The sequence below is a fragment of the Oreochromis aureus genome, linkage group 23 (assembly GCF_013358895.1).
Source record: "Oreochromis aureus strain Israel breed Guangdong linkage group 23, ZZ_aureus, whole genome shotgun sequence".
Taxonomy (NCBI): Eukaryota; Metazoa; Chordata; class Actinopteri; order Cichliformes; family Cichlidae; genus Oreochromis; species Oreochromis aureus.
The window spans coordinates 6,744,274-6,769,178 of NC_052963.1; the positions used below are offsets into that span (position 1 = coordinate 6,744,274).

The 24,905-nt window shown below is 42.8% G+C and overlaps 1 protein-coding gene across 8 annotated transcripts in view; it reads right to left on the reverse strand.

The window, feature by feature from the left end:
• Positions 1–24,905, reverse strand: part of LOC116334382 (R3H domain-containing protein 1-like) — a 51,033-nt gene that overhangs the window by 12,884 nt on the left and 13,244 nt on the right. For 6 of the 8 annotated variants that reach the window (XR_005610267.1, XM_039606909.1, XM_039606910.1 and 3 more), the window contains exons 3-17: positions 23,291–23,483; positions 12,198–12,321; positions 11,025–11,103; positions 10,083–10,142; positions 9,710–9,850; positions 9,361–9,469; positions 9,098–9,193; positions 8,686–8,711; positions 8,314–8,367; positions 7,377–7,609; positions 4,286–4,555; positions 3,579–3,733; positions 2,949–3,080; positions 1,685–2,035; positions 1,336–1,471 (exon numbers count right to left, since the gene is read on the reverse strand). Coding sequence is in view for 7 of the 8 variants with exons in the window: in XM_039606909.1 (XP_039462843.1) it covers positions 1,336–1,471; positions 1,685–2,035; positions 2,949–3,080; positions 3,579–3,733; positions 4,286–4,555; positions 7,377–7,609; positions 8,314–8,367; positions 8,686–8,711; positions 9,098–9,193; positions 9,361–9,469; positions 9,710–9,850; positions 10,083–10,142; positions 11,025–11,103; positions 12,198–12,321; positions 23,291–23,443 (2,119 nt within the window). In the remaining variant the exon portion in view is untranslated. Of the gene's footprint in view, positions 1–1,335; positions 1,472–1,684; positions 2,036–2,948; positions 3,081–3,578; positions 3,734–4,285; positions 4,556–7,376; positions 7,610–8,313; positions 8,368–8,685; positions 8,712–9,097; positions 9,194–9,360; positions 9,470–9,709; positions 9,851–10,082; positions 10,143–11,024; positions 11,104–12,197; positions 12,322–16,956; positions 17,052–23,290; positions 23,484–24,905 lie in introns of those variants that run through there. The other 2 variants (XM_031757788.2, XM_039606911.1) reach the window with 2 other exon arrangements.

Genomic DNA, 24,905 nt, shown 5'->3' on the forward strand with positions numbered 1-24,905 from the left:
CATTTGCAGCTTACAGATGACAGAATAGTGCCGCAGCCACTTATGGAGACGTGTGTGCCTGATTGTACAAGTCACAACTCTGGGGCAACATTACATCCAGTTAAGTAACAGAGAGTGTGGGTGTATGTGTGTGTGTAGTGAGGAAAAAGCAGGAGCTAACAATCTCAATTCCTGTGGCAAAATGAAGAAAAGGGAAAAAAACGAAAGACAACAGAAACTGAATAATCTAGTGATGACTCCCGGGGAGACATCTGAACTCGTAAAAACAAACAAACAGAGGGAAGGAAGGGAGGAATATTTGTCCTTCACAGAGCCGTCTGACTGCGGCTGGCACAGCTCCCTCGTGATGAAACAGAGAAGGGCATAAAAATGCTCTCTAAGAGCTCAAAGTGAGAAGTTAACAAAGTCTATCGAGCATGACTCATGACAAAACAGCTAGGCTGAGCTTTGCTCCTAACAACACAGAGCCTCAAATTCAAGGAAAACTGTGGTTCTTATTCATTAAAACATCCTTTGATTTGCCTTCAGATCCACAGTGCGACGCTTTCAAAGCTGTGCTAATTTGTACCGTCGGTTCAGCACAGAAGAGTAGAGGTAAAAGTAGAGGGAACTGCTGCCGTTTGGTATCCCAGTGTGCAACTTTAGACTGAATTTATTATCAATCAAAGAAGACAATTTAAAACGGAGCCACGTGTGGCTGTGAGCACATCAGTGCATGTCAAAAATAATAAGGACAGAAAAAAATCAAGTCATATTTTTTCAAAGTAACAAAATTAAGTTAAGAAATTGCTCAAAACCCCTTAAACTCAATGTAATGTTGTGACAGCGATTATATAACAGCATAATAGTGTGTGAAAGTGAGTTTTCATTTAGACGATGACCTCACTGTGTAGTCATCTACAAAGGACTCCTTACATGGAGTCAGCCATAGTTAATGAGTCAATAATTTTAGACAAAGCCATTGTGTACGTGCAGTTATTCAAAGCGCAGAGAGATGTGCACTTCAGCTTCCTTTAACATATGTTGTTATTGCAGGATGTGATTACTGGTTTATAAAAGTCTTTATGAAAATACAGTCCAAAAGTTACCCTCCTTCAAAAAGACATCCAGTGGGCTGGATCGTCTTTGGCTGGGCTGATTCTAGACCCCGAGCCTTATATTTGACACCTAACATGTTAAACTGGGTTTAATAAATTTGATAAATTTATTGCTTTTATATCAGTCGGTTAGTCACCACCCTCACCCCGTTTAATCTGCTAGTACATTAGTTGCCAAAAACACCACAGTCATAAAGTCAGCAGTAGCAGCGGCTCTTTAAAATGACCGTGTAGGTACCTTGTTGCTGGGGCAGGTTTTGGCTCTGTGAGCAGTTATAGGGCAGCGTGCTGACAGGCGGCCGGTAGTGGTGCTGCTGCTGCTGCGTGCTGGAACAGTGTGGGTGGTGGGTTGAAGAGCAGTAACACGAGGACATCTGTGAGAGACGCAAAACACAAATTCAACAAGCGTGTGACGCATCAGCGGTCCCATTTGAATTCACTTCACAGCGGGAGGAGGAATGTAGGATTAGTCATAAAGCTGGTTTTCACTGCAGGAGTGACTCATGATGACAAATTAGCACATTCTGAGACGCTTCTGGACAAGACAGCGGGATTTTAGCTGTGCAGCTGTTAGCTGAAGTCCATACCTGTTGGACAGGCTGCTGGATGTAGGTGTGCTGCTGCAGGAGTGGCTGGTTCAGGGCGGGTCCGGGAAAAGCAGCAGGACCCAGGGCGGAGCTGGGATACGTGTGATTTTGGGCCGGGGTTGGGAGTGGGATGGGCTGACCCTGCAGCACCCCCGGGTGTCCTCCTGATGGCCCTGCCACTATGTAGCTAGCAACCTGCTGTGGAGGAGCGCCCTGCAGCACCACAGCAGAGGGGTGGTGGTGGTGGTACACAGAGGGATAGTGGCGACCGTCAGGAGCTGAAGGGCCACTGTCATTGGCTGGCTGCTGCGCCAGAGTCATGTGGCTAAACTGGGCGTTGAGAGAGTCAGGCTGCAGAGATAATTAAGGGGAACACTTTTAATAAGGCATAGATTAAAATCAACAATAGACAGCAGTAGATTCTCAGAGCCAGGTCACACAATTTAACACATTTATTCTGCTTATAATCTAGATCAATATACAGCTCAACCAGCGCGTTTCTAAGCCAAGTGTTAAATCAAAGACATCTCATATCGACTTTCACTTTAACTAAATGCACATAGCTCATATAACTGACCCAACTCCTCATGAGTATGAGCAGCACACAGCAGCCCAGGTCATCTCTGACATGTTGTTGGAAAAATAGTGTTTTTAGTCATGGATTATGCAGCACTAACATCTGGTGATGAATTAAATATTAATGGAACTTTCCACAGGCGTAATTAGTCACAGAGGCATGTCTTTCACTAAAACCAGGTCAAAAATGAGGTTAAGCGAATGCATGATCTATATATGTGGGTAAATGGCTCCGGCTGGATTTAGATACACCTTTCCACAACATAAGTTAGCAGGATAGTTATTCGGGGGGGTGTTGAGATCTGCTTTTCTTAAGTAATGTATAGAAAGGACAAGACGTGAACTGTGAGGATGCAAAACTCCATCTGCTAATTTCACTATTTCTATGAAATAAGATAATTCATCTACTACAGACTACCAAAATCTAAATCAGTTTTCATCAATATTACTGATACAAAAGGCACATCAATACAGTATGGAGACCTGGGTCTGAGGAGAGCTCAGAGGACTTCTTTAGCACAACCCAAAATGAGTGGATTCTTTTTTCTTTTTGGACACTTGTGTCAGATTTTAATGAACCAATCCAACTGCTCAGAGAAGAAGCCTATAAATAAGCTCTTAATGAGCCAGGTCTGACAGGAGATGAAGCGGGGGAAGAATAATAACATGGAAGAAGGAAGTTCTGTACCACAGTGTATTGTTGGTTAGCACAGACGGGCAGGAACTGAGAAGGAGGAAGAGGAGGAGGAGGAAGAGGATAAGAAGAGACCATTGGGTTGTGGACAGGCTCAGAGGGCGGCTGGAGAGGAGGACAGATCAGCTGAGGAGGGAAGGGAAGAAGAGATGGACAGAAGGACAGGAGACAAGATTGGACGGAGGATGTTAGTAAACTGGTGGAGCTCACTAGCGTTCCTTCACATATTTGCTTTAAAGTAATATATTTTATAGGTTGGATTTCCTGAAAGCTAACACTAGGCTCAGTCTCACACAAAGCTAATATTAGCTCAGGCTCAAATAATGCTACACTCCACTGAATGCTAATGGTATCGTAAATGTGGGTAAAGTAGCTAACACATAGTTAATGTGCTAACATGCAATTAGCCAGTCTTTTTATAAGAATTATACTATGTAGCTGGACATGCTAATAAATATTCTGTGTAATCAGTTTGTTAAAGTTTCCTCTTGGAGTGTTAGTTTAGGACATGGTTTAGTGAAGCCCCATCTCCACACTCTGAGTTAGCGAGGTTAGGAAACAGTTAGGAAAAACGTGGTTTAAATGATAGAAAAATCCCTGAAAAACAGAGTACCGCCCACTGACCTGGGAGTGAAGGTGATTGGTTGGCTGTTGCTGCGCTGTGGCGGGAACTGGCTGCTGTGGGGTTTTCCCCTGCTGTTGGATCCTGCCAGCAGCTGGGGCGATGCTGGCTGGGTTATAAACTACAGCGCTGCCATCAGGATGGATGAAAGGCTTGCCTGTCAAATTTAATTCATAAGAGACCGAAAACCACTGTGATGCGAGTGTTTCTCACACACAAATAATTCAGCTTCATGCAAAGAGGACAAAAAACACAAAACTGGAATGATGACAGTGAAGGACACACCCCGACGGGTCCGTGAGGGGAGAGTCAACAGGAAATAACGACCTTGGCAGCGTTTGAAGATCAGTTCGGAGACCAAAAAGTACACAACTGCGCGTTGGGCCTGTGATGCATATTTACAGATTTCTCCCATCTGTTCACTGCATTTTGATCAGCACGCTTTGGTCTGACTACTAATTTGACAGACAAACCGAGTGCAAGCCCGTGCCAACCTGTAATTCTGTCCCAAAGTTATGAATTTTCATTTGGAAAGCGGCAAATTACAAGATGGGGGATCGTATTTTTGGATGGTTTAATTTAATGCAGTAGACTGTGGCTGGGTCACCACACTTAAAAGAAAAAAATCCCATATGAAGACACAGGAACTCGTTTTAAAAGTCATTTCTGATTTTATCAAATAAGAATACAGAGGGTTGGCATCACCCACCTGTGTGTGGGTTGACCAGAACGCTGCCAGGTGGTATCCCTGAGGCTTCCAGCGGTAACAGGTAATAGTTTGCTGCGTCTGTAGCTGGCGGCGGCTGTGACAGGAGGCTCTTGGTCATCTCAGGGTGTCCAGCGCCTCTGGCGTCAGCAGCGGGATGGATTAAAGGTGCGCTGGGAACGTTAGAGCGGGAAGAGGTCGAGACTGGGAGAGGCAGCTGGGGACGGGACAGCGAGCTGGACGAGGAACCGACGCTGCTGCACGATTCTGAACCTGAGGAGAAGCGGAACAGAGGGGTGATTATCGTCTGCCTCTAGATTTTCCCACAGCGACTCAAACTTGTCACTTTTGTGCTTGTTTGTTATTCACATGGCAGGAGAAGAGCCGATGGTGATAATGAAGCACGGGAGGATATTCGCAGTCGTGCCTCTTGCCATTAATGCAACCTCTCCTGTGGTAGCATTGCGTCGCAGTCTCTTGAGGCAACTGTTGATTGAGAAAATGGTAACTCTGCACCGTCTGTGATGGATCTCTCTCTGTATAATTAACGAATGTTGTGCAGAATGGTGAGCGCGCGAAGGGGGTTTAGGGAGGAGGGACTGACACTCCAATCTGGTGTTTAGGATTTTAGCTGGCCGAGTTTAATATTGTTCCCATTAGAAAACTTGTTAGAGGACTTTCACGGAAGGAGGAGAGCAAGAATAGCCTGTAGTTAAGATTAAATTTACATTTAAAGAGCTTGAAACAAAATAACCATATCACAGGCTTCGAAAGAAGCGGTATTTTTATGTGCTTTAAACACACACGGTGGGGACCTAATCCATTTTAAAGTAACAACAATAACACTACACAGATATGCACCATTAAAGCAAAATTACCAAACCATCATCGCTGATGCTCACATTTATTTGTATTTGTCATGCAAATCGATTGTTATTGCAAAGCTCAATTGCGCAAACGCGGGTAAACATTTCCAACCCTGCCGCGTGTGGATTGTACCAGAAATACGTTCACCTCAAACATCCAGTACAGTTGAGCGTTGTTGTCCAATCAGATCATTTAAACCTCACTGAAATGTGTGACGCTTGCCAAAATGCCAGGTTAATTACCAGACGATGGCTCTTATTAGCCATCTTTTGCTGCAGTTTCACGGCCCGATGTCGTTTCATATACTTTCGCTCCGACGCGGCCATAAAAACCTGAAGACGGCCTGCCTCCCTGCACCAAATCCCCGCAGAGCATACGCGGTAGCAGGTGATGTTACTGTTTGTGCCCGTGTCTGCCATCATGAGGCAAACTGAACTGATCACGTCGGGCTCGAGGCCATTAAATATTGAACAACTCTGACTTGAGCACCGACTGAGTCTGAACACATGTTGTCAGAGTTATGAAAATGGGAAAAGTGGCATGTGTGGCAGAATACTAGCTACTGCATTAGCATAATGAGCGATGACAGCACGTTACATTTCTTTCAGTGTCATTATATCTTTGTGTTTGTGCAGCATATTACCACCAAATACACCTGTCACAGTGGCTAAAGTCTGTGCTGTTGCAACAACATTTCAGGCCATGGTGCAGAGTTAATGCGGCTGTAAAGATCAAACATATTCTGTAACCTAATGTAGAACAACAGATCATCCTTATAAGCTTTTCACATGGTTTCTATGTAAACGTCTAACCCGCAAACATATAAATATATATTTTTAGCTGAGTAGAAAAAGCAAATGACCTCACATTTGTTTCCGTGGATGCCTTCCACCCCTGGATTCAGAAAACACATCATAAATAATAAGTTGTGTTCGTGACTGGGAGTAAGAAACAGATAATTCTGTCATAACTCCGTCAGAAAAGCTGAAAAAAAACCCAAAACATTTAGCCTCAACAATACAAAAGCTCCTTTTTTCAGGTGATCTGTGGCAGTGAAAGCTTATTTGAGAGAGAAAGACAAAGGCAGAAGAGGAAGGCAGCACAGGCGAAAATGTCTCCTCGACTCTGTGAAAATCACACGATTTAAGGAAAACTGGGGGGGAAAAAAGAAGCAAGAACAAAATGGAGAGCAGAGGTCGCCCAAGGACTGCCGCTTGTTACAGAGATAAAGAAGACAAGCCTGTAATGCAGAACATCTCATCGCAGCCAATCGGGTTACAAATGGATCGTACTGTGGAGTAAGCACTTGCGGTTGAGGAGCAGCCTGAACTTCATCTCGGTGACACGGCACTGACACTTCCCTGTGCTTACACTTATACATTATGCAGTAACTCCTCACTGTTCGCTTTTCCACTGCTGCTGCTGCTGCAGCACCACATTTAAAGAACCTCCTCCATCACCAGGTTGATGTGCGGTAATTAGTTTTGACAGCTGTCCGGCTGCGCTTGCCCCGCAGACTTTTATCGACCGCGGCGGGACGACAAACATTCCTTCTGATGAGACCTCAGGTTCCCCCCCACCCAAAAAAAGGAGAGCATTTTGCTTGAAGCTCTTCTGCTACATTCTTATTTCTGTTTCTCATTTACCATCTAATTAGTGAATCGTTCCTCCTCATGCTGTGACAGAGTTTCCTCTCCTTCGTCTGCACGACTGCATGAATAAATTAGATGCTCGCTCGCTAATGAGACAAATCCTCCATTAGTTTCATTTAGAACAAAAGCCATCAATCACATAAAAATCTACATCTGATTGAATGTCCCTCCTCAAAAATCAGTTCATTAACAGTCTGTCGATAACAGAATAATGAGAGCTACTCTTCATTCAAGCGTTTTACGTTCAGACTGCACCATCGTTCCATTTCAAACCAAGTGAGGACGTTCTGCACCAATATGTCGGCTGATATCAGCTGTTATGACTCATACTGTATAACGGCAAAAAAAGTAATATTTATAGTTAATTCCGCACTAACTAAAAGGTTAAGAATGGCTGAAACTACTTTTATCATAATGATTTCTTAATATCAGTGGTGGTAACTGCCCAAATAGTTAAAAAATAATTAATGGTGTACCCATACTGTGAACACACCATTGTTAGGAAATATCTGTGTACACAGTGTCTATCAATACTGGACATCACCTAAACACCGTGCTGCTCGGCTGCCTCTTGCCTGTTTTCGAGAGCCTCCCGGTGCTCTTGCTGCTGGCTGTGCTATCCCCTCTGACGAGGACGGGGGAAATGCCGCTGAAGCTGCTAGCCTTCGTGATGGCGGGCCGCGGGGCAAGTCGGTTGGAGCTGTCCGAGCTGTCGGTGCTGCTCCAAGGCCGGGGCTCGCCGTGTCGCGGCAGCGCTTCTGTCTCCGAGCTGCTCTGCCGGCTGGCGCCAGACTGGCCGGCCCGTAACCTGGAAGGCAAGAAAGCATAAATTTTTAAAATATGTTTTCATCATTTATTTCTATGTCTGTAATTAAGACGCTTGTACTTAAAGAACAAGCAAAAAGGGCCCTTTTTCACCCTTACATACTGGAAATTGCCCTAAAATGGTTTATGAGCCGTCGAAAATGATTTCTAATCATTTTTCTTGTTGCCTGATTGAGGATCAAACTATTGTTTTTTTCAAAAGTATATTTTTGGTGTTGGACATGTTACAAGATGACTGCAGTCTGTAGCTTACGGCCATACCACCCTGAGCACGCCCGCTCTCGTCTGTAATAACATATCAGAGTAGTCCAGCAAGCCTGTGTCTACTCCTAACAACCTGCACAAATATACGATCACTTAAAGAAAAAAAAAAAGAAAAGATCTGCTGTTTTCGTTTTGGGGGGGGAAAAATGTTTTTGCGGTTTAATTGGCCGGTTGTTGGTGTTGTTGGTGTGAATAGGCTGTCCCACATGAGGAGGTCTGGGCAGAAAATCCTGTTAAACACAAGCTTTCTCCAGCAGCAAAAACAAATCCTCACATCAGCAGTCCTGTTCCTGAGCGAGCCGATTAAGACAGACAGCGACTCAAAGGGTTTTCTCTGGAAGGAGCTCAAAGACGTACGTGTGTGTGTGTGTGTGTGTGTGTGTGTGTGTGTGTGTGTGTGTGTGTGTGTGTGTGTGGACCCACCTGAACATTTGCCGCCTCTGTTGGGTGCTCATGCATGCGTCTTCATCCTGAGCACTGAAGGGAGGAGAGACGCATTTCAGAGAGCAGGCGCTGACAAAAATGAGCCATCTACCATTTTAAAACGTGGCAGGGCTGCCTCTAATTGCTGCTCTGACAGGAATACTATAAAAGTGATTGAACTTCTGTTAAAGTAGCGGCTTTTCTGAAGAGCTCCAGTTCCCCTTTATAGGATGAAATCAGCCCTACCTTGGCCAATTACCTGACAATTCATCATCCGCGTTAGCCAGACACAGCTTTTGGGGGAATATTTCTATTTAATGAAATGTGGCGCAACGTCAGTGATCATGTGATTAATGCCATTTCACTACTTACCTCCTATCCAGTATGAAGTGATCTCCCTGCAAGTGAAGAGGGAAATTACTGTCAATAACGTGGAAGAAAAGCTAACTCATCTCTACTAAAAGATGTTTTATATTTATGAAAATTCTCTGTAGTATTGAACAATTTGTCAATAACTGTGTTAACAAAACGTGCCATTGCACTGTGGGCTCCAAAGCGTGCATGTCTACCAATAACTCTGACTTCTTCACAAAGATGGAGGGCCTTGAAAAATCGGCGCGCACCCCCCGTCCGTCTATAATTTCAAAAATCCTGCCGTGGTAATTGTTAGCAAGAAATCTAGTGCATTTGCACATGAATAGAAATGACACAAAGATTTGTGCAACATGGCCCCCACCACACACACACCCCCCCACCCTACTCCGCCTACACAAACAGCTCTCACATCATGTGCAAATATCCTTTCTCTGGCTCGCTGGTACTCCTCCTCCCTCTCCTCCATCGATTTGCTCCTCTTGTCAGCTTTCAAACGCATTCGAATCTGGCAAGGACACACACACACACACACACACACACACACACACACGCACTTCTTTAACAGCTATGTCAGGGACGCCAGATTGTCCCACTCTTACCAACATGTCAGAAATGAAAGTGACAGCTTGGTGGAGGAAAGAAAAAGAAAAGAAAAAAAGAAAAAACACCTACCGTGCTGTCTTCACGATCAAAGCTGGAGTTGTCTCGTTTGAGAATGTAGCGTTTCTGAAAATCGTCCGCCCTGTCATCCTTGATGTGCTCGGAGAATTTCTGATCGGGTCTGTCGGTGGGGGAATTCGCAAGAGTTTTAGTGGCAGCTTAATTTCAGGCGGATGCTGACAGCAACATATGTTAGCAGCGCGGCAAATCAACTTATCTCTCGACTGATTGAAATAGCTTATGGCTGCAGAAATTCGCCACCAATTAACGTGCAGAAATATCACATGTTGTAGAAGAGCGATCTCGCTAACGTTTAGTTACCAACTTAAATTCAAATAGCAAAGACCTCCATGACACTCACATTCTGGTGTTGGTGGTTTTGTTGATCACCACTGACTTCCCACTGGGGTCCACGTTGTGATCCATGCCAAAGTAGGCCGCCACTCGGTGTAACAGCATCCTGTGGTAGGGCGTCATGGGTGGGAACTTTCTCTTTTGACTTCTACAGGTAAACACAAAGAAATTACAACATTACAGTTCCACAAAAGGTCCCAACGCCAGGTTCAATGAGTGGGGGGATTAAAGCTGCATTCAGCATCCTGAATAGTCATTTTTGGGGCTGTTTTGCACTTCAGAGGTCACTGTGGGGACACTCAAAGCCCTTCTAACTCAGTAAAACCAGGTGCTCTGGTGAGTTTGGTAAGGACAGGAAGTGCTTTTCATTCATTTCTTACTCATTATTGCTGATGAAATCCAAGATGTCCTGTTCCAACTTCAGCAGCATGATTCGATCCCTAGGAAATGAAACAGACAAGACCGTCTGAGAAGTCAATCTAGCTTTCCATTTCTCAGGTTCTCCCTCTGTACATGTCTGTTAATATGTTTGTCATAGGGCAGGTCACACCAGAAAGAGTCACAACAAGTTTAAGTTGTGCGTCTTTACACAATGTTTACATTTTATTGATGTAGTCAAGTAGACAGTAAGAATTTTAGCTAAATGCTAACACTGTAGCTAGCAGGGAAACAGCGGCTGTATTAATTATTTAAGAACACAGAATTAGTCAGTTTTCCTCTTCGTTTAGTAAAACATTTGTTTTGTTCAAAAATCAATGAATAAAATAATTTCAGCGATCTAGCTTTGCTTAAATTAGAAAACAACAGTCAGTGTGGCTGAAAAGAAAACAATTCCTGATCTTTTGAAAGACCACCGTTCTGTAATTCAGCAAGCAAGGTACATGCTAACGCAAATCGCTAATAACAGCTCTCTAAAGATGTGTTTATTTTTCCTGCTTGTGCCTTTTCCCTCCAGAACATTTTGTTTTGGGGACTCTACAGAAACTCATGTTTCCTGAACCCTTGTATATTTGTAACACTGAATCATGTCTCGTGACTTCTGTGCAGCAGAGGTTGTTACATAAAACAGGTCAGCGTGACACACGAACTAATAACAGCTACAACAGCTTCCTCCATTTTGGACTTGAATTTAGCACTGCCGAGATAGAAATCCCCAGCACAGACAAAGCTACCAATATTATAATATCCCTGCAAGTGAAAACATACGTGACGTAAAACCACTGAAAGGATCACACTTCAAATTTTAAATTTTGCCATGACTGGTTTGTGAGCCCCTGACATTCAATATTTAACATCAACTTAGTCACGTATCCTAAACTCACCTGGGGTTGCCCTTCAGTTTGTTGACCAGGAACTCATGGAGGTCTATCCCAGTTGAATCTGTATAGTCTTGACTGGAATCTGATAAAAAGAAACACACATCCCGATTCACTGAACGAGGCTAACGCCTAACAAGTCCAACCAAACTAACTTTACCAGAGTTTAATTTTCAATTTTATAATGTAATTTTCTTGCAATGAATAATAAGATACTTAAAATGATCCACTCTGTCAACTATCCGAATTAATGACAGTTTAAGAAATTTGTAATATTGATATGCAAATTAGTCCCCTATTCGTGTGGGAAAACCTAAAAAGCCAAACTGCACGCCTGACACAGGAAACCATCACTGAGGGTGACATCGTTCAACGTGATGTCATTTGATTTGTTATTAGTGGGACCGATATTTAAGAGGGGGGAGGGGGGGATCTGCTGCCAGCGTGTATGAAGCTGTGAGCACTGCCAGCATTTAAGAATGAAGAAGTGGTCGGGTAACAAAGTTGACAATGAAAAACATGTTCCTGTGCACCAACAAAAGAATTAGACTCGTGAGTGGGAGTCGAGGGGGACGCTGGAGCCCAATCCCCTTAGTGGGTGTCTGGTTTCTATAATTGGAGGCTGCCTCATCAGTGGTGTCGCTCCACAGAGGGAAGCAGACACCTTTATGCGCCTGTGGGAATCCATATAATTGCTTCACACCTTGAGCTTGTCGCAATTAACTGAATCACGCCAATTATTGGCCCATAATGAGATATCATTTAAAATGGAGAAGTGCTTTTGGACAAACTGGAGGACACAGAGCCAAAAAAAAAGGTGGAGGATTGGATATTCCTGGTGACATGGTAAAGGATATAATTATTACAAGAATGTAATTTGGCTGAGTGACACGGATTGTGTGATAAGTACCATTAACGCATTTGGCTTCATTTCAATAGTTTGCCAATGACACTCTCACCACAGTGCTGTCATGGCTTGTCTTCACATGTATGTGTTTTCTTTCATTTGTTTCTATATATAAACTCACATTTTTGGAGCAATGTTTATAAATGAGGCCTCAGGTGTTTAGGATGTAAACAAAAGCTAAAGCGTTGATGGAAACTGTGACAGGTCTTCATTTTGAGGTAACTGAAGCGTAGATATTCGTTTCCAAAACTGCAAAAACAAACGTTTCTCACCTCTCGACAGCATTTTTTTCTGTGTTTTCTCTGGTTTGTCCGCCTTGTCGTAGCTTTCTTCTTTCTCGGCTTGGACTTGTGCAGCTCGTTCTTCCTTTTCAAAAGGCTGGAGTAGGAACCCATCCTGTACATACAGGAAAATATAACTGAGGAGCTGCGTGGAACCAGGTAGTTTGCAAGGAAAAAGACATAAGACAACTGAGTGTCCCGCAAATGCTAGATGTGACCGTGAGCAGACATGAGACCTTAATCTAGAAAAGGGCGTTAAACACAAGCGTTTAATTCTGGGTTAATTACAGAATAGGACGACCACTGTAAGACACTCTGCTATGGAAACCTGTTTACTTGGAAGTAAAGGTGTTTCAAATAACTGTGAGACTAAATCAGGCAGATTAGCTTGTTTTTCTTAAACCACCTTAATAGAACTCGAGTTAGAGCCTGAAATTAAACAAGGCAGCAGATTTCCTTCCTTACGATCCAGCAGAAAGAGGTTTTAGCTATAATCCCCCTCCAACTGGAAGAATTCTTTAAAATGACTGTGTTACAATCTGGCTGCAAGGATTGTGTGGATTTTTAGTTTATTTTATTTAAATCTATTTAACATGGGCTCAGTTTACCTCACTCGTACTCTTCTTCACCACGCACGCACACACACATTCAGAGCAGTATCTGATTTGCTTTTCAGGCAAGGCTGAAAGGGAAGTTGAACAGTGGAGAAGAACTGCCAGCGCTCTGTAAGTGGATTACACACAACTGTGGAAAGCTAACATCAGAGAATCTGTGAGAGCGAGATGAATGAACGAGAGCGAGCGAGGGGTGACCTAGCGTTGGGAGAGCAGCTCATAACCGAGAAAGGTCACGAGTTTGATCCCTGTAACAGCTGCGGAGCAAGATAATGAGATGCCGCGTTCGCCTTCGTTTTAAGACGCTCCGAATATATGTGAAAGTGTAATATGCTAATGAGAAACGTGGCTGACTAATTGCCTGAGCGAGACTGGGGAAAAAGCAAAAATGAGTCTAGGATTGTGTGCTGTGGAAGCGACAGCAAGTTCAAGCGCACGCCTGTGTGTTCGTCTGGGTGGGTTCGTCAAAGCAAAAACATTTTTTCCCCCCTCCCGTTGAGAAGCGCTGATGTTTGCTGCTTAATGCCACCCTCGGCATCACATGGAAGCCGCCTGGTTGATGTGCAGCTGTTGCGAGCTGCCTCATTTGTTTCCTGACATCCATTTACCTCGAGATAAAGGGAAAACAGCGTGAAAATGATGGTCTTGTGAATATATAATGAACATGCTGTCACTCTGAGACAAAAAAAACCCAGAAAAAAAAAGTGCATTCAGAGCCCCCACCCCCCCACCCCCGACTATTGGCCGTTGATTGGAGCTGACAAGCGGGCCAACAATGTAAGGGCAGACGTAGATTTTTGTTTTTTCCTACAGAAAGCAGCGACGACTTGGACTGTCCACAGATCCACACGGGTCTTTGTTACTACTTGACAGTAGAGACAGTAATGTGAAACTGAACAATGGGACAAGCTTGGATTTGATGATCATAAGAGTTTGATTGAGAATCAGCACTCATACTAATGTGTTTCCCCCCCTTCTTTCTCTCCTTATTGCATTACCTCACCCCTCTAGGTTAGTTTGTCGCAGAAGGAGTCTCGACTCCGGGGGCAATAACGGGAGCAGGGGAAATATCAGGAGTATTCAATTAAAGCGTGCCACAGCTCTCTGTAGCTGACGTGTGGAAATTGTAATTTCCTCGACATGATTGATGACAGTAATACAGGACGTCGTGTGAGTGCAGACGATGCGAGACCGTTGTGGGAATAACACCGCCCTCTGGTTATGGAGCTCGGTGCTGACTGGCTGAAATGCCTGGAACAGATACACCTGTGTGTAAATGTGTGTGTGAGCGTGTGTCTGCCAGGAGCTGTGCAGAGCGGCATGTAATGGGGAAAGTTTGACGGGAGGGGGCTTTTGCCCGGAGATACGGCGCAAAAGAAGCGTCGATTTAGGAAAGCAGCGGCTGGCTCGCTGCTGGAGCTCCGCGCTTTCTGTTTTGATGATGTGATGTTTTCATCAGGCGGCTGCAGCCAGGTATTTAATCACAGCTGTCAGATGAAGGCCGCTAATCAAGCATCAGAGGTCCATCTACTCAATTGTAATGGGCTGAAATGAAGAACTGATCCCAGGTCAGCACTTTCAAGGCAAGTGGCCCTGTAGCTTAACAAGCTGGGCTGAGGCGTCAGACTGCATTAAACTGGGCTTGATGAAACATGAATTCACAGTGACTTACAGTCTTTAAAGAGAGCACTTTGCTCTTTATTAACAGAGTATGCTTACAATTATGACTTATGCTAGAATTAAACTTTATATATCTTCATATAAGGCTCTAGACATACTATGATATATAGCTTACATGGGGGAAAGTTATCCCAATTATCTCTTTGGATATCATTAAAACCAAGATTAGTGAACTTAAAAACATTTTAAAACAGTTTGTTGCTTTTTAAGTTTAAATAGGACCTATTACGCTTATTTACCACTGTATTTTTACCACTGGACTGTACTAGAGTAAGTTTACAAGACAAACAGTTCAAAATAATGTACTTATTCCTAATCCTACACCAGGGCCTTGGAGCAATTCCTCAGTTTTCATCCTGTTCTTTTTTGTGATTCACACCCAGAGCTGTCTGAGGTGACCATATTAGGGATAACCACTTTCTATGACATCACGCAGAGCTGACAACAGCAAAAACTGTCTGAACTCGAGCATTTACGCAGCCTGAAGAATTCATGGTGAACACAGACTTCTGTGAAACCTGCTTTATGTTTACTAGCATCCAGTATCCACCTGTTACAGAAAATAACAGGAAGTATAATTAATCCACCTCACCCCAAAAGGGCCACACAGGAAGCAACTAGCTGTGGTGCGGCAACCAAAGACCATGGACCAGGCTTGGCCAACTCCAGGCCTCGAGGGCCGGTGTCCTGCAGGTTTTAGATCTCACCCTGGTTCTACACACCTGAATCAAATGATTAGTTCATTACCAGGCCTTTGGAGAGCTTCAAGACATGTTGAGGAGGTAATTTAGCCATTTAAATCAGCTATGATGGATCAAGGACACATCTAAAACCTGCAGGACACCAGCCCTCGAGAACTGGGTTTGGACACCACTGCCATAGACATTAAATGACAATACGCGACGACAAAGCTGCTTTTAGATCGACAGATCAATGAATAAAGCAAAAAGGATCAAGGAGAATCAAGTTATGAGTTATTAATGAAGTTACCTCCTTGTGTCAGGAATGTGTTCAACTCTCTTTGCTCTGAAGAAAGACTTCCAGAAACAGCTGAAAGCGACAAGCTAACCTGAGCGCTTAAAGCTCTGTCAAAACCAGCATTATTTTCACTACTAGTGAACCCTGTTAATCTGATCTGTAACACAGTCTCTTTAAGTCATGGTGAAGACTTCAGTGTAATGAACTTTCCAAAGTGTAGTTTAACTGAATGAGGAAAAACTAATGAGAGGAGTTTGTTGACTCTGAAGCGCTGTGTGTGGGCTCCATACACGCCGTAATCATGTGAGTGCCTACATGTTAATGTAAAAAGCATTAAATCAGACTCGTGCTGACCTCAAAGCGATGAGTAAATGTTACAAGGTCCAAATTAGCAAGACTGCTGCCACAACTTTGCAACAGAAAAGAGATCCGAGTGCCAGGACAGGACAGGAAGTTTACATATTTAAATTTAAAATGAGTGAATCTCAGAAAAAGGCCTTATTTTTAAACTTACTGGGTCAACAGACCTTTGCTAGGTGAGAATCATGATCTGATCAACCACAGTTCTACAGGGCAAGAGCTATATGTACGCTCCTAAATCTAAGTGTAAAGGAAATGAACTGTCTCACACTTACTACACCAAATACAGCTGACAGGGATGAAACCAGCCTGCGCGGATAAATGTGTGCGTACAATCCTGAAGCACAGAATTGGGTGATTTTCTTCATAATCCGATCGCTCTGTTGTGGATAACAGATACCATTGCTGCAGGGGCCGGGGGTTAATGTAGCGCTATCCACCTTCCATTACATGTACACACACACACACACACACACACACAAAGCAGTGCTACAGATGCCAGTGAAAGAGCGAGGCACTCACATGCTGGCGAGTTTATTTCCCATTACCAGCGTGAAGATAAAGAGCGTATGCTGCAGCAGTGGGAGAATCTCATTCGCATACAGCTATAAATGGTTTAGCCTGCTGCAATTAGTGAACCTAAGTGGACGGATATCAGCTAAATGGCTAAAATGGTATGAACTCATTCGCCTGCCTCTTTTTAACCATTTTTCTTTAGTTGTAACTCATTCAGTCAGTTATAAAAGGCTCACTAACACACATGTGCCCCGTGAAACAAAACGTTGAGGAGACAGACTAGCATCTCTGCAAAAGCACAGCTTCATTATTTCTTATTTAGCATTAAAGCTAAATTCCTTCTCACATGACGGTCAGCAGAACCATTAGTTGTTACCAAGTAGGCTGACTTGCTAATATTAGCTTAGTGTGTTAGCGCTAAGGTGGGCATGTGAGACCCGTGTTTTCATTTGACCTCATCATGGAAAAATGCCATCTAAAAACAGCTACAATTACAATAAAAATGAACAAACTGTTTGTGGTACTACTCAGGTAGTGCCACAATATATGGTCCAAACTGGCACGCCTCTAACGTGAAACGCTGGTTTCGTGGAGGTCTTTACCTGAGGTGCTGCTGAAGGCTCAGGAATAGGGCAAGGAAACGACTCTTCACACACCGCCAGGCTCCGCACGAGCTTTAGCCTGGTGTTGGACTAAGGGGGTAAGGAGAGGGGTGCAAGTAGGTGGGCACAGTTAAATCCATGCACGTACACACCTGTGTCAATTTCATCACACATCACAGTGACAAGCCAAAGTGAAACAGCCAGCGAGCACAATCAATTCTTACGAGCATGTCACACAGATCCAACAATTCACATTTCAGCAGACACGTCTTCCCCGAGTGACTGAGCTTTTCATTGCTAATTTTGTAGCTTCTTATAACTTCTCAAACAATTTGATCAGAGGAACCTTAAGTTTTAAAAAAAAAAAAAAAAAAAAAAAAAAAAAAAAAAAAGGAGGGAAAAAAAGACCCAAGCTGTCTCACATTTTTCTACAGGAAACATTAATGCAGCAAGCACAAAGGAAACGTCCAAACTAGCCGTATTCTCATTCATAATTCACATCACAGCCTCTGCTATCAGTCATGTGATGGCATCTCAACACATTGCAGCAAAGTCATTTTAGACATCTGCGTGACAGGTAACACGGGTACAACTTCCATCTCAATCCAAGCAAACAACGCAAGTCAAGTGCACGAGACAGGTCGGAGCATCCGTGCGCAACATGCATGTCGAGAGTACCGTACCTTAGAGTACTTCACAGGCTGTCCACAGGTAGGGGAGGGGGTGCAGGGAAAGGAAAATAAAATCAAACAAACCACAGATGCTTGAAAAAAAAGGGGGGGGGGGAGACTTTTTTTTTTGGAAAGAAAGTAACAAACGATATTTGAATTAAATATGAGTGGCCTACATTTTGTGCATGGGTGCACTTCTAGAGCTTGAGCAACTCCAAACAATTCATAGGTTTCAGTTTCTGTGATGTCTTTTTAATGTCTGTTCGCAGGCTGAAGAAAAAAAAAACAACTTAAAGAGCGCGGAACAAAATGTGCTGACATCAGTCTGCGAAAATAAAATATATTAAATGAAAATCTCAAGTTAAGCAATCACCGTTTTTATATTAGCACTCCATTTATACAGCATGTGTGATCATTTTATCTAATGCTGCATCCCATCATCATCATCTGCTATATGAACCCCTGAATTACTGCACTCAGTCTTTGATGCTGCTCAGTCTCATTTGACTCAACTTAAGCTGGTGTTAAATGCAAGAAAATACAAGTATATGCTGCTCTCAAACGGCATCTAATCTTTGTGAAACTGCGCTAGGGGCTGAAGTTGAGATGGTCATAATATATTTAGGCGTGATAATTGATCAGAATGTGTCATTTAAAATGCACACTGAAAACCTCATGTTTAAGATGAAATTTGCTTCTTTTTTTTCTTTTTTTTTTGTAAAGGAGTAAATCCCATTTCATCCCTCAGGCAACTTTTTTCTTTAACCTTTATTGGATTAGAGTGATCGGCTCATTAGGAAACACCTAAAGTAGCTGGATATTGAGTGGTTACAGAAAGGGGATATACCCCTGTTCTTTGTATGCTGCTGCTCAGTGGGCATCTGTACGGCTCGAGTTTCTCCCACTGATTGGTTCATAAAGATAAATCTCTTTGGTTCTCGCACATACCCTCACTTGGGTGGCCTGGGTGTATTCATGACTGTCCAAGTTTATTTTTGTTTGAGGCTGCTGATTGCATTGTTATCGTGGATGAACTAAACAAAATCAATCTACTTTTCGAACTATTCCCCAAATCTTATGGTGAAACTTCAGTTGTTGCAAACCAGCAAGCTCCAGTCTTTACAGTCTAGCATTAGTGATAGTCTTTATAGTCCAGGCTGTAATTACTGCTGGTCTCTATGTCAATCAGCTTTTTCCAGTCTCTCGTCTCACAATTGGGCAGACTACAACTTGAACAGCAGCTGGCGATGGTGGTCCTCGTTCCAACACGAGCTTAAGGGCCAATCTAACCAGAAAGCAGGCTAACCAACCACCAAGGCTGAAGAACGTCCAAGCTGATGAAGCTGAAGTCTGTCCATAGAAGCAGATTTGCAGCCAATTCAGTGACAAAATGTAGGTTTTGGCTTTCTTTAAAAAATTAATTAATAAAAACATTTAAATATGTACCCATACTCGTTATATATCACAAATATGATGTAATGCTAAGGGAAACGCTCACTCTGTCCTTGGACTGGTTAATTTTTCCTTTTTGCTGGAACAATCTACAGAAAGACCTGAAATTGTCACATCTGACTAAAATCTGTGAGAATCTGCATCAGCTTAGTGATTGCAATTAAAGTTGCACTGAAGTTCTGACCTTGATACGTTATCTCCAATTTCTGCAGTATTGTGTGTTCATTATTGTTAAAGTGTCTGCTCAACCCTTGGCCAAATCACAGACCTTTCTCTGGATAAATAATGGATAGATAATCATTTACTGGGAGCAATGAATTAATTTCTGGATAGCATATGCTACCAAAGTGGCTGCACTGCAGGACCCCTTCCTTTTACACACACACACACACACACACACACGCTGCAGAAAACAAAAGCCAGACATTTGGCTGCGAGGGATTCGGGTCAGTTTTGTTCGTTGCTCCATTTAGCTGTCATGTGAAAGCAGGCGCTGGATGTAAGGTGCAGAAAGCAGAGAGAGGCCGCCCGCCTACTAGTGTGTGAGACAGCTCGGTGCCTCTGCGCTTCACGCACTGGTGGCTCTGTGTGTGTGTGTGTGTGTGTGTGTGTGTGTGTGTGTGTGTGTGTGTGTGTGTGTGTGTGTGTGTGTGTGTGTGTGTGTGTATAAACAGAAGGTCTCTCAGTAGCACGTATAGGGAAGAGCGGAGGAGGGGAAAGGTAGGGAGGGGGAGACCTGGCAGGAGCCATTTCAGTGTAAATTGTAACAGAGCCCAGTCCTCTGTTTCCTAATCCCAACACACACACACACACACACCACACACACACACACACACACACACACACCACACACACACACACACACACACTCTAACGCTGTCCTTCCCACCTGTCCTCTAAAAATCAAAAGGACAACCCATCCCCTCCCTCACTGAGCTCGAGGGCCGCTGTTCGCCTATTTCCAACGCCTGTGACCTGCCGTGCCCCTTTTCTATATCAGGTAATATGGATGTGGAGGAGAGGGTAGCGGGGGTGGAGGGTGGTCAGGGACCGTGAGCGCACCGCTTCACCAGCTAATTGAGCGGTGTGGGGCCGGTGGGGAATGAACAATGCCGCCAGGAGATAAAGGAATGGGAAAGCGGGGGGAGAGAGGGAAAGGGCTGAAGTCAGCAGAAGTAGGGCGGCCACCAGCCACCTGTCCTGCCGCAGAGGACAGAGCTAGAGAGCTGGAGGCAGATGGTGGCAAAGTCACCCTCTTTTACCTCTGTAGGAATGCATTCCTGCCCCCCGATGCCGCCATACCCACCCCCGCCTCGCCTCGTTTGAGGTACCGCCGTCGCCTCCCACCCGTTCCTCTCACAATGAACATTTCAGGCGTTTAACCGATGCCCTTACACAGAGCAGTGGAATTAGCTTCACCTCCTCCACTGCTGGAAATTACAAGCGGAAAGGTCGGCTGTGTCAGTGCCGTCAGCATATCCTGGCATTCCAGTAACCATAAAATCACTACGTCAGGGAGAGCAAAAGGCAAAAAAGCAAGAAAGAAAATAACACACAAAACAGAAAAAGCAGCACAATCGCAAGTACCCTACATTTGTAGAGGTCCTGAAGCTGTTGTACAAGAAGACATGAAGCAGAGTCACTCAGCTAATGGTCATACCAGACCACACAACGCTACAGCAGCAAAATGTATGAGTGGATGAACTGGATTGTACAATTGGACCAATTTACTGCTTATGAAGTCAACTTTTTATTCCAAAAAGAGCATTTCGTGCTTCAAAAGTTGCCTTCTAGTTTCAAACGCAGTCAATACTTTGGCTAAATATATTTTGGGATATTTGAGCCGATAGCTGAAATTCTTTCTTTGCTGTGGTGGATTAAAATAATTTAAGGAGGAGAAATCATCCCTCTACTTTCATCTTCTTGCTACTTTCTTGTCTCGCCTCTGCTCTCCTTTCTTTCCTTCTTTCTCCACGAGAGACATGGCGTCTCTCATGTTCTTCCACCTTCTTCCTCTCCCTAATCCTTCCTTCTTACAACCTCTCCACACGTCTCTCCCTCCCTCTTCCTCCTGTATCTCCTCCTCTCTCCCATGCTGCTTCCCCCACGCTGGTGTCATTCTGTTCCTCAGGGTAACATAGGCGCAGGAAGTTGGAAGATAAGCCTGGATTTGAGCTCCGATTATCTGCCTGCCTGACTCCCTCGCGCTCCCCTCCTCCAACCACAAGGCCAGATTGGCCTGAATCCTATTTTTAGGCAGCAGCCAAAGAGACAATCCTTCGTCTTTCCTGGATTTTGTTTCTTTGACCACACAAGAAGAGATTTCACAGTTCTGCCATTTAGATTTTAGTGTCCATTCCTCTGTGAGGAAAACCTGTCAGAACCAGTTTTGCTCTAAATCAACAAATGCAAATTTTTTGCAGCCCCAAAGCACAATGTTGCAATGACAAGGACCTTATTAATTAGCAGTTTATGTCAAAGTGTTCTCAGCTGTCCTGAAGCCTCAGTAGATAACCAGTTTAATGTCTCCCGTGGAAGATCCATGACTTCTTAACAACTTTAACAATTCTCAGCAGCCAGGTAGACAGCAGTGAAGAGTCACTATGACTGACCTTGGTGCTGCTCAGGCAGAGTTGAACCCTGCATTATTATTTCTGTCTGCGCCGATTATACATTTCAGAAATAATATTTCTTCGCTGAAACGGCTGGGAGTGCCGCAGGTGACAGAAGATGCCCAGGGCAGTTGGTGTTCGACGGTGACTGCTACTGAATTTTCATGGAAACGAGGTGTGGAAAAGAAATGATAGACTTTGCTGAAGCTGTCAGGTAAGTGTCCTCAGCTTACTGAGGCTCCAGTCTACCAAAACACTGTGAAACTGACACTTCATTTCACATTAGTGCTCATTCAATTCAACTTTATTTATACAACGCTTCAAGGCACTTTATCTCGTAAGGTAAAGATCCTATAGTATTCTGGAGGAGACCCCTACAAGCAAGTACTCTGCTACTTTGCAAGTACAACCTGATAATAATGGACCACTGTACTCCAGCCTAAATAATGAAAATATGAGCTAGTTTTTCAGCATCAGACCTAGAAAGTATGTTTTTACATGTTAGAGTTATTCAGCAGCGATTCATATTTGTTTAACATCTGCATTGAAGGACCCGATCAAAAATGTCTCCCAAGACTTCTCAAAGTCTTTTGGAGGCCAAGTTAATGCCATGATCCAGAGTTAAGTATCTGTTTCTAACTTTTCTTTTCTGAGAAGAGCATGTATAATGTATAAAGTAGTGGTACCAGCACAGAGCCCTGTGGAACTCTGGCTAACTCTCACGTTTGCACGCACACATAGGAATCTATCTATAAATATGATTCCAATTATTGCAGTGCATTTCCTTTAATGCAAATCTCTGTAGTAAAACATTGTAATCATTGGGAGAAGCACAGAAAAGAGTCCACCGTGAGAGGCCATAAGAAGGTCATTTCTAACCTCCACTTCTCCCATTTCTGTACTATCGTGAACTCTTTAACAACTACTCTTTCAAGAACACTTGAAATGAAAGAAATTTTGGATGTTAGTCTATAATTAGCTAAGACACCTGGATCAAGTAAAAGCTTTTTAAGTAATAGTTTAATTCAAGCCGCCTGGAAAGCCTGTCATACACAACCTTTTTGATAAAGATAAGCTGATCGTATTAAAAATGTAACATCTATTAATGGTAAATATTTTTGAACACTGTTGTAGGAATGGGGTCTAATAGACATGATGAGGATCTAAAGGAAGAAGTTACTTAAGATATTTATAAGCGTTAATACTAACCATGTTTTATTTGTGAAGAAACTCATGAAGGCTTTGATTCTTTGTCAGTCTGGCTGTAGTGCTGAATGTTTGACTCCCTGCTATTAGTAACAAACTTTTGCTGCTTTCTTTTTTAGAGTAGTCACAGTATCCAGAGTCGTACGCGACGAAGATATAACGCTACTGACAAGATAATCTACTCAGGTATCTCCTCTGCACTGTGTTGGCACATGGCAGGAAGCACTTCTTTACATTTCATTACAGCACTTTTACAAACACACCCGGTGTATCAAAATAGTTTTTCTATCGCTGTGCAGTCCATAATTCTAAAATTAAATGTTATAGTCACACAGATACGGAAGAATTGTTACTGGCACGTTTTAAGGTTGAACATAAATCAGCATTCTTTACCTGTATGTCCTTTTTATTGTTGCTACCATGTTCATCTCTGCTGTTCTGGCTCTGGTCAGACACCTCAGTCTTGGCGTCTTTTGCAGATGACACGGGTTCGGCGGCCTCGGAAACCTTCATTGTTTCAGTGTCGACGTTATCAGACATTCTCATTGCAAAGTCTTACAGGGAGATGCTGGCAAATACAGAGGACCTGAAAGACAGGAATGTGTCGATGAGAGCTAGCATCTTTGGGAGAGAAAGAAGTTCGGATGATTGTGTGAAGGGTAAGTTCCAAATAACAAGAAGCTACACGCCATCATTTCAAAGTATTTTTATTAAATTTGAAACACAGATTATACAGAATTTTATTCTATTTTTTATTATATCAGCTCTTTAAAAACGACAACAGTAGTGGCAGATTCATACACACAATTATGCTATGTTCATTTAAATTGTCATTCAAAAGATAAGTGTTAGAATTAATGTCAGCATGTGATGGCATGCAATGACACTAAGATTCAGGAGTTGTAGAGACCTTCCTCAATCTTTACGCTGACTCTTTAGACTGGGAAAGACAAAAAGTTCAAACAATTTTATTAATTATAAATAACAATACTAATAATAATAATAATAATAATTCTTTCATGTTTTATTATTATCATCATCACCATCATTATCATCATCACCATCATTATCATCATCACCATTATTATCATTATTATCATTATTATTATTATTATTATTATTACTAAATGCCATGGAAAAATTTGTACATTTAAAAAAATATAAGGCAAATAACAACAGCGTATAAGAGTATAAAAAGTAATAAGTGTATTAGTATGGCATTATGGTACATTAAATTATTTCCTTTGTTGCAGTAGCTATAATCTATGTCGTAATAAATAAAACTGACTTACTTTGTGTTATTAGATCAGGTCCACTGTATTCTTGTCTAAAAAGTGCTGAGTAATGAAAGTTTGCCTTCTGGATATTATTTTGAATAACAAAGCAACAATACAGCAGGAGACATAATTGCACCGATTGTATGTGGGTGCAATATGGAGCCATACTGTAACTGACTTTGTCCATGATGGGTAGCTTGAGTTACTGCAGAACAAACATAGGTGTTACTAATAGTATTACTGGATGGTTGGAATTCAGCCATTAGGTCATTTTAACTGGATTTGAGTTTGACAACCCAAGCACTTTTCAGACATGGATGTATCATATTGCTGGCTTCAGTTTGGTAAAACATCCAACATCGGAATGAAAGACAAAGAATACTTTGTCTTTCGTACAAATGATCAATGTAAATGCATTTGCTTTGAATTAATTATTTAGTTTTTTTAAATCTCTCTTTTGTTTTAATGACCCGTTTGTAATGTTTCCATCTTCTTTGACTCCTTGCTGCGTAGCGAAATTGTAAAATAGTTCAAATAGATGAAAATAAAGTATTTTTTAAGAAAGCAATCATAATTTTGGTGAGCTGAGACACACAGCACATTAATGTGCCCGCATGCAGTTTAGACTTGTATAGTGTTGAAAGTGATGCCAATTATTATGAGAGCAGACCTACTGAGATTTCCCCTGCAACTTCTCCATAAAAGAGACCAAACATAAAGCTGGCACATTT